General features: G+C 36.4%; 1 protein-coding gene across 1 annotated transcript; it reads left to right on the top strand.

Moving 5' to 3' along the window:
- The first annotated feature begins 500 nt into the window (after positions 1–500).
- LOC117973703 (major intrinsically disordered NOTCH2-binding receptor 1-like) lies at positions 501–5,030 on the top strand. Its single transcript, XM_059035757.1, has 3 exons — positions 501–654; positions 1,506–1,751; positions 4,808–5,030. The coding sequence occupies exons 1-3, from the start codon at positions 583–585 to the stop codon at positions 4,991–4,993; spliced, it is 504 nt and encodes a 167-aa protein (XP_058891740.1). The 5' UTR covers positions 501–582; the 3' UTR covers positions 4,994–5,030.
- Positions 5,031–10,346: the final 5,316 nt, after the last annotated feature.

Here is a 10,346-nt window from a genome sequence, read left to right as displayed (position 1 = left end):
TACAAAACTATTTAAAAGATCTTTTCACAAAGGAATAGGTTACTGTTCTTTTAGTAAAGGAAAGACAGAATGTGGTTTTACTTGCAATGAAACTGATAGATGTGTCATGCTCTGCAAGTACGGTAGACACAGTTACAGTGAAAGAATAGCTTAAGCTCACACAATGCTCAATCGTACCAATACATCTCACAAAACAGATATCAATATATTTTGAATTGGAAAGGTGAAGACAATGTTGTCTCTCGCCTACGAAAGTATAAGAAGGATTGTTTACATGACTGATGTGAAACAGGCATGTGACAGTGTACAATGCCGACCCCTCACGCTTGTATTGTGGTGTTTTTCTCTGATTGGTGTCCAGTAGCCAGATAAAGTGTCACGCTTTTGCCAAAGCCAGTAACATTCCATTAATAATTGAGAGATGTGCAGTTTACCTAAGGCAGCATTCACTGTCGTGTTTCATTGACAAGGCTTTTCTTTTTTTAATAATAAACCATGGATCTGTCAGTTCTGCCAAACAATAATAATCCAGAAAAATTCCTGCAACTGGATGTGAAGCATTTACCAGTGAGCTCATCTCTGATGCAAGCTGGTTTCACGACAGGGGCTGCTTTATCTGGACAAAGATACTGGCAAAATAGAGTCTACCTTCAGGTAGGAATTAGAATTCTTCACATGGGAAACAGGTAGCTGTTGTATATCTTTTAACGCCATGACAGTTTGGGATTGCATGCTTTGGCTTTAGTTCAAATTGATTTACAGTGAATGTATTATTGTTATTTCATGGATGATTTCTTTTATAGTTGTGAAGTTAGTACTTATGGAATAAAAGGTGAGGGACAATGGCCCGGTCATAGTCAGTTCTGTAAGTGCACCACTTGAAAACCCTTTCCCCAGGGCCTTAAGATTGTATTGTGAATTAATGTCTATGAGAGGCTAGGTTAACTGAAACCACCACAAATTTGTGACCCAAGTCTGATTTAAACTAAGGTCTCCAAAGGTGAAAGACATAATAATATATATCTTTATTTTTTATATAGCACTTTCATAGTGGACCACCATCACAAAGCGCTTTACAGAGGTAGGCTGTGAACTATATGCAGTCACTTACAATAGGATGTTGATTTAACATCTCATCCACAGGATGGAGCACAAGTTGGTTAAGTCAGTTGCTCAGGGTCACACAGTGAGTCAGTCAGTGGCAGTGGTGGGATTTGAACCAGTGACCTTCTAGTTACAAGCCCTGGACTTTAACCACTTTTACAAATCTCTGTGAGAATTAAATAATGCCCCCCCCCCCCCCAAAAAAAAAAAAAAAAGAAAAAGAAAATACAATATGCATAGAACTAAATTATTATTATTATTATTTGTTTAATTTTTTTGTATTATTTTTTCTATGCTTATTTTAATCCTCCTCAAAATAGTTCTTATTTGATGACCTTCCAGTAACTTTTATAGAATTCATCTGAATGGTCTTCTCTTCTCCCATATCAAATGTCTTGCAGAAGGAAAAGAGAAAAACAACTGATACCTACGGGCGAAGATCGACCGAGGCCAGCCCAGAACTCGTTGACAGAGCCCTTGGGAAACATATCACTGCTGTCACATTGAAATCAAAGATCAAGAAGAACCCCCTTTACTCAGATATAAGGACAGTAGATGGCTGGGAAAACAGGAAGACTCAGCCCTCCTGGACCATTCAAGAATACAACAGACAATCAGTGCATTCAAACCTTGCAGACTACCTAAAGGTAAATGGAATGGAACCGTTTATTTGATTTACATGTTCTGTGGCACTGGGTTTTGGTCATCATAACAGTTTTCTAAAGTGGGCTTTGGGGACAGTAAAAACAAAGCTAAAATATTTTAAACTACAGCATAGATTTCCACTAAGTCAAAATAATGTAACTGGCCTTTAGCACTTTTTTAGCTGCCCAATTATTTAGTCTCGGCTGTGATTATCTGTCAGCCGTAAAGACAGGCCATTAAACATTTTCAAAAGAGAATTCTTGAAACCATACATTATGTTACAGAGCATAAAAATCTTTGTTAAAGCTGAAATCTTTGTAATAAATATTTTTTTTTTTAGCCAATGGTTCTATTTATCGAAACAGTGGTGGATCTAAACACTGCCACTGCTTAAGCAAAAGATCCTGCCACAGAAACTCACCACAGAAACTCTCACACACTGTTGGGCAGCCCACTTCTTTTAATTAGTTAAACAGGGGGGTTATTGAGATCAGCCTCTGTTTAGATCAATCGAACAAACGCACTAACCTTTTAAATGTATTTCTTAAATTAAATAAACAATCTCGGTTTCTCATTTACATCATTGGTCCAGGAAATCCCAATCATGTCTGCAGTGAAGCATGGATGAGTTCATTGTATCTCTATCCAAAGCACCTGGCATTTTGGATAAAAGGTTGGTTGCCTGTACAGTCTGGTTATTACTGCATATACTACAAAATAGTAGCTTAAAATGGCTGTAGCATTAACTGTATAACTACAAAGTGTTTGTGCTAATTGGTTACACACCACAGCTTGTTTATTATACTGCAATACCCAGAGAACTTGGAATTAGCCATATCAGATAGCTGGGTTTTCCCCAAGCAATTTTTTAGTACTGCCCAGTTCAGTCCTCACATCTGGAGGGCGAACTGGAAATAGAATGTTGCATTTGTTGCTGTAATCCTCAGTCTGTTTCATTGACGAAATTCTGGAGAAATGGGACAGCAATGACAAAAACAACAAGCTACAAAGTGTCTTTGATGAGAAGTATTGTCAACGCAGCATACAAAATAAAACAGTAAAACCACTACCACAAATACTGTCAATGAGTGTTTTTCAAAACCTGAATATTACCAATCATTTTGTTTTAAAATAAGGACAGTTCCAAATGGTTATTACAATAGGAAAACCTTAAATTAGAAAAATAAGTAAATACATACAAAAATACATAAATAAACACATAAATACATGCTTATCCACAAATAATTGATTGAACTGTTAATAGCAACGGTACTACATACATTATAAAGGCCATTTTCCCCTGGAAGTCTATCAATCCAATTGTCAATTATCCATATATATATACTGTATATATATATATATATATATATATATATATATATATATATATATATATATATATATATATATATATATATATAGTAGCAGGGCAAGAGCCCTGCGAGGTACAAATGTTTATTGTATGGCAGGGACAGGGTTAAAATCCTCCCTGCCAGCCTAAATTGTATTGTTGTTGTGTGCAGCTGGTAGTATTGTAAATTGAAGCCAGCTGCCATGTATTTAAAGTCAGCAGCCAGTATAGTCGAGGCTGCTGAGTAGGAGACAGAAAGTAGTACTCTGTGTCCGAGCAGTCATTTTGTAAGTACTGTGCTGTGTTTATTTTTGTAAACCGTGTGTTTTGTTTCTTATGGGTAAACAGTGTATCCGTCCCGTGCTAGGAAGCGCGCTCCTGTGTGTTTTAGTTAGTGCTCGAATAGAGCTAGGTTTCGTTTTCGTTTGGTTTATTCTTGATATTATTAAAAGTGTGCGTCAGCGCTGAACAAGTTCTGTGTCCGGTCTGTCATTTAAAGGGGCAAACGAACCACAGAGAGTGCAGCTCTGTTACATATGGCAGACCAGACACTGAACTATTTGATGATGCTAACATTTTTTAGCAGTTTATTTAATTAGAAATTAAGACTGTAGTAAAATATGCCCCACAGTGTCCTAATTTAGCACATTACAGTTGCCTAAGTACTGTATGCCTTTTTTTAATTGAAAATGATGAAAGGACAAAGTATAACTAGAACATTGTACAGTTTGCTAATGTGCTGTGTGTGGAAGGCGGGGAGGGTTACTGTATTTTGCTGTATTTTAAATTGTACCTCACCTGCTCCTACTGTCAGTAAACTTTTATGCTGGTTCACTTCCCTGTTATAAGATAAAAGGTTAGTACAACAGAGAGAAGTACATTTTTTTCAATTGACTTGTTTTCATTTAATAGTGAGCAAAAAAAGATGAACTTTACTTGTGTCTGTTTTTAAAGTGGAGGTACATCCAGTTAACACTGAAAATCTAGACTTTGCTTTGCCTACAATGTTCAAGTCACCTGTCATCTTCTGTGTGCTTTACAACTCCAATCCAGGGACCATCTGGGTCTAGGGTGTACTGTATAAATACTGTATAGTAGACCTGATGTTTGTATAGTACAGCCTTCTCAAATGTCTTTTTATGAGATGGCAATAACTTCACATTATGATAAGTTGCTACAGTATATACTGTTGAACTTTTCCTATTTAACAACAATAAACACTTCCAAAGTCAAAGAAAGGTCTATTTAATATAGTGCAAACAAATATGCTGCATGATAAACCAACCAACAACTTCATTCGTATCACACAACCAAAAGATGGTTGAAAATACCAATTTGTAAATACCTGCAACTAATAAAGGAACACCTACTAGAGATGCCTGCTGTATTTGTTCCTCTCTGAAAATGTGACTTTGACTTTGCACTTCAAAAATAGACACCCAAGAGTGAGTCTTTCCACATGAATGAGCAAGCCATAGTGAAACACTGATTACCTGCCTGTCTGACAGGTTATTCATGAAATGTCAAAAATGTACTTTAATATAATGTAATTTAAAATTGTGTTGGTCAGTGTATGCTAAAGATTCAAGTTTTCCATAAGAAATAAATATAAATAAATGCACATAACAGAATTGAGAAACCATAATGTTATGGATTACATAAAAAAATAATACTGCTGCACTAAAAAATATGTTTTCTATATTTTAGGAGGACCCCAACGAGCTAGGTTTTTGGATGGAGGACCTGTATACCCCAGGATATGACACGTTATTAAAAAATAAAGAGACAGAACAGAAACGGACCAAAATCTGCAAAATTATCACCTTAGTCTCAGTGTTAAGCTGTGCCTTGATTGTAATAATTACAGTGTCTGTTGTAATCACAAGACATTAATATTGCCAAAATGAATTACTTTTATTTTTCTTCCTAATAAAACCCCCAAAATATGTGGCTTTACAAAGTTTCTTTGTGTCTGAAACAAGCATTGACGAAGGGAAGTTTCTCCATTACATCACCTGTCACCTTAACCTTTGAATTGGACACATATATAATAAATTATACTCAGGAACTTTGACTCCTGCAATTGTTTTGTAATCTTAGACCCCATTCACATTTGCGATTGAATGTGAATGCTCCAAAAATGAAAAGGCAGCCCAGGGCCGGCCTAGATTTAGACCACCATTTCGATGTGGCCCAGGGCCTGCAATTGCAGGACCAGGGCCGGCCTTTGCATGTTTATGAATGCAGAGCAGACCTAGGACCGCCTTTTCGTATCACATGACCAAGTTGGTTACGTAGCTCAATAAACATCCCATACTCCCACGTACGTGAAAGGTAAATAGAGCCACCCCCAAACGTGTATTCATAATTAAGCTTAATTTGTCACAATTACCCTTTCTTCCTGTTATTTAGTAACTAAGCAATAAATATAAAAACTGTAGGATTGTGGCTCTCAATAATGATCAATAATGCTGGCGACTTGGCATATTCAGCCACCATTGTTTATTTAGCACGCAACGATATACATAGCCACAGAAGTGTGCGTCTTTACATTAAAATTCAGATCATTTCTTTTAGCTGCTTGCTTTTACACACACACATTTTTTATTTATTTTTTTTAAATATATGCCATAAAATTGCTACGGTGCTACTGTATATCCCTGTAGCTCTTCCATTCATGGGTGAAAGCTATCGTTCCATAAACGTATAAATATATATTTATAGTGTTACGTTATTTCCGTATATGCCTTTTATTTGACAAATAGTAATAAATAACAATCATACTAATAATTTGTCATTTAACAAGCCAAATCAGAGTAGTAACAAGCATCCAACCACCTTTGGCTTTTATGTTTGGAGTATTCATTATATATATATATATCCTTCCCAACAAGCAATTCACTACATCTTAGGCCTGCTTTTCAGTCACATATGTGAATGTGAAAAGGCGCCTGAACGGGGTTACAGACCTAAATATGCGGCGGCCCTGGGCCAGCCCAGTAGTGTGAATGGGGTCTAAGTTAGCTATATACAGTAAGTATGATTACTGCAATCAGAGGTGCTTCCAGTTAGTTGTGTTGAGAAGCCTAAACATCAGGGTTTAAAATGACGATTATACCTATACAAAAATACTATACATTGGCAAGTTTCACCTTTTTTTTGACAATGTTGGATACACCTTTAAAAAGTGTGACAGATCTGGCTATATATCTTGACATTAACAGTGTACCAGCACCAGTTGAATAACCTCATGCCGCACATCTGTCCTTTACAACTAATACATATTATTATTTACAATACTTTGCACAACAGACAACAGTTGTCATTTTTGTCCCTTGATATCCTTTAAAACATGCATGTCAGCTGATAAATGGACTCCCAATAACATTTCTACTCTCGCTTGGAGTAAATCGCTTTTTTGTGTGGCATATGTGGCTCAAATCCACACCTAGTTGTCCACTCTTCACAAGCTTATTATCAGTTTTCTCTCTGCCACAACTACTATAAAATAAATATATATATATATGAATGAGCCTGATACTGGGTAACATATACACAATCACCGCCATGCTTGACATAAAAAAATACACTGTCTTTCTTGCACTTGATACTGTCTTGGTATTATTATTATTTGTTTATTTAGCAGACGCCTTTATCCAAGGCGACTTACAGAGACTCGGGTGTGTGAACTATGCATCAGCTGCAGAGTCACTTCCAATTACCTCTCACCTGAAAGACGGAGCACAAGGAGGTTAAGTGACTTGCTCAAGCTCAAGGAATGAGTCAGTGTCTGAGGTGGGATTTGAACCAGGGACCTTGTGGTTACAAGCCCTTTTCTTTAAACACTGGACCACCCAGTATCAACTAATAAAATTTCAGGTAATCTCTTGTAACCTCTGAATTGCAAAGTTGTTTTTTTCTCTTGGAAAAAGAAATTACAATTTCAGAGATTAAGATGACAGTTGACTAGACTTTCTTCCAATAAACTGGATGTTCAGATGTATTTTGTTGTGTAATCTACAAAAAAAAAGAAAAAGTAATTGTGTCTTTAAAATGTACAGTAAAGGGTTAAATTGCTAATATCAATCTCAAAATAGTTTGATAACACATACCGATAACAGAACCAGTAATATAATTTATGTAATAAACTTTGTCCTGAAATTGCCATATCTATGGTGACATGAATGTAGCCAGAACAGCAGCAACATGTTCCTAAAAAAAACCTTTGTTAATTGAAGCTCTGGCCATAGAGCTGTGGCATTGCCTCCATGTCAAGCAAAGCAGCCGTGCAATTGTTTTGTAATGTAGATGAATTATACAGATACCTGGGATTGCTATGTGTTGTACTTTACCTTATAAAAATAAACTGAAGATCAAATGATATAGAGAAGGAAAGTTATTAGTTATAACAGTGGATTGTGAAAGCATTCATGACAGCAGAATATTTTATTAAGGGGCACAATTTTAACAAGAAAAGTATCATGTATTCTAAAGAGCCAATTATCTCTGTCTTATATAAAGAAGAGCCCATAAAAAAAGCTGACAGGTATATTCAAATGTGGTTCATTTAACTAAGTGGTGGTTCAGGCAGGGAACTCACTTTTAAAGTAGATTAAAATCATAAACATCAGGCACATTAGGCACCCTCATTAACGGAACATTTGTCAGTCAAATGGCTTGTATCCCATTTGTCATTCAATTAACAACACATCCAATGATTAGCTATAAATGGCTTTATATATTACCTCAATCCATTCATCCCTGCTGTATGTCAGATTTCACCTCCTCCTCCTACTCCTCCTCCTCCACCTGTTTTTCAGCTTTGTCTAAGAGAGAGGGCAGCTATCTTGCCCCCCTGCCCATGGCTTCCCTACAGTCAGCCTCTCCACTATCAGCAAACTAAATTATGGGCAGGAGTACCTGGAAGAGGGAGGCCAAAGATTTAATGGAAATATGTATAACGTAGTATTTGTTGTCTAAGCTTTAATAAATATGGTTCTCTATCGCATGACTTTTCCTGACTGAATTTTGATGATAAATCTGGGAGATTCTTAATGATGCTTGTTGGAAAGACATAGGAATATCCCAAATCACTCCTTGGTAAAGGCGAACCACAACAAGATTCCTGGTAAAGTGATATGAGCAGTACTACCCACAGGTACCTTTTCAACGTCCATAAATATGTCCACTCTGGTGGACATATAATCAAGTGTTTAATCAGAATCTTAGTGTTGCTTCTCAATGGAATACATTTGAAAATAATTGAGGTTGCCCACACTTCAGGGCATCACTGTATGTTATTACACACATTACACTTTTAGTTGTCATCATGAAATGTTTCTAAACTGCAAGGTACAAGGGAAATATAGTTTCATTTGACCATCAAAGACACACAGTCTGCAGCAATGCCCATCACAACCAGGGGTCTCATTAGACTAAGGATCAGAATTGCTTGGACAATTCTCTTCATTCAACTTTGCTTTGGGTCCATGACAAGAAAATACATCATCTTTGTTCTTGATAGAACATTCTGTTCCATGCATTCCAACTCAACATTGAAGATCCGTATATCAGGATAAAAACCCACAAAACAAACAATCACAAACGCTGCTAATTCTGATTCTTTATGAAACCTGTTACAGATGTTTTAATCAAGGATATACTGGGAATACATTGTTGCATGGTTTCTACACTTACAGTGTTTATTTGAAGAGCTACATCCACTAGGATTCAATTATGGATGGTCAGTTTTCTTTTTTGAAGAAAGCAAGAATATGACTTAAATTAGTCAGAGCAGGGGATATTTTATCAGGCAAGAAATTGTTATTTTCATTAACCATATTATTGTTAATTAAAGCATCCTGTTCGTATTTTAACTTGTGCTGCCATGGGATATATTCTGTGTCTACAAGTCAGACAGGAGGACCTGTGTTTAATATTTCATGGAAAAACATGTACAGGAGGATTTCTGCCAAAAACAGGGTGTGCTCAATACTTCCTGCAGCTCCTGGTGCTGCAGTACATACAGCTCTTCTGTTTAAAGAAATTGACCAGACATGACCCTGCAAAGCTTTAATGATCTGGTGGTATCAGAACCCAAGATGGTAGGACTACAACGACTAATAAATAATAATAAATATCTGCAACTGTTGAATCATTATGTTCATCTATTTATGGGCACATCTCACTGAATTGCTTTGACAGCTAACAGAGTGATTCAGTTGGGATGATCTTCTGACCTCACTGTTCTAAAGTGAAGATGTTTTCTTCATTTAATTCCTGCCTTGAAGAAATTAGGTCCGGGACCCTTTTTGCTTTGTGCCCTTCTGTTCAGACAATCGAGCATCATTCTCTGCCTCCCAGGGCAGAAGTAATTGCACCTTCTTTCTAATTATACCTTTGCGTTCCTTTCTTGGTAATTAGTGACTATACATTTCTCAGACTTGGCCTCACTATTGTGCAAATGAAGATTATTGAATGTGCTTCTTTTTCTTCATTTCCTGATTCATCATATGATACTTTCCTATGACAAGAGTAGAACATGAAAACAAGCTAAAATGACTAATCCTTTGATGTCCAAATGTTTAATCTCCTATATTTTTATTGCAAATTACTACTATATAAGTACATCACTTAATCAGTTTCAGATTCTAGTATTCTGTTAGCATAGCTGTTACAATATTTACCCAGGTTTGCCTTTCACCTCCTTTCTAATCTCTCCCCCTTACTCTCTAGCTCATCTCTGACTGCAGACCATTAATCATACCAACAGTAACTGGAATAACTGTGTTTTAACAAATATTACTGTACCTGAAGTTGTACTGAAGCTATTTAACAGAACATGTTGTTTCATCCACACAACCCCAGGGCAAACACACACTTATCAACAATGGTCTGAACAGTATACTGCATTGTTATTATTATTATCCTATTATTATTATTATTATTATTATTATTATTATTATTATTATTATTATTATTATTATTATTTATTTCTTAGCAGACGCCCTTATCCAGGGCGATTTACAATTGTTACAAGGTATCACATTATTGTTTACATACAATTACCCATGTATACAGTTGGGTTTTTACTGGAGCAATCTAGGTAAAGTACCTTGCTCAAGGGTACAGCAGCAGTGTCCCCTAACAGGGATTGAACCCACAACCCTCCGGTCAAGTCCAGAGCCCTAACCACTACTCCACACTGCTGCCCCAAATCATTAAAAACTACTTAAAAGCATTTACC

Source organism: Acipenser ruthenus, chromosome 1 (assembly GCF_902713425.1).
Source record: "Acipenser ruthenus chromosome 1, fAciRut3.2 maternal haplotype, whole genome shotgun sequence".
In the NCBI taxonomy this organism is placed as follows: Eukaryota; Metazoa; Chordata; class Actinopteri; order Acipenseriformes; family Acipenseridae; genus Acipenser; species Acipenser ruthenus.
The sequence above is the reverse complement of the archived record's forward strand: the minus strand, read 5'-3'. Positions and strand labels throughout refer to the sequence as shown.

Excerpts from the sequence above, each read along its gene's own strand:
- LOC117973703 (XM_059035757.1), top strand. The coding sequence starts at position 583 with ATGCAAGCTGGTTTCACGACAGGGGCTGCTTTATCTGGACAAAGATAC. Across the intron at positions 655-1,505 it reads AAAATAGAGTCTACCTTCAG|AAGGAAAAGAGAAAAACAAC; the intron begins GTAGGAATTAGA and ends AATGTCTTGCAG. Across the intron at positions 1,752-4,807 it reads ACCTTGCAGACTACCTAAAG|GAGGACCCCAACGAGCTAGG; the intron begins GTAAATGGAATG and ends TCTATATTTTAG.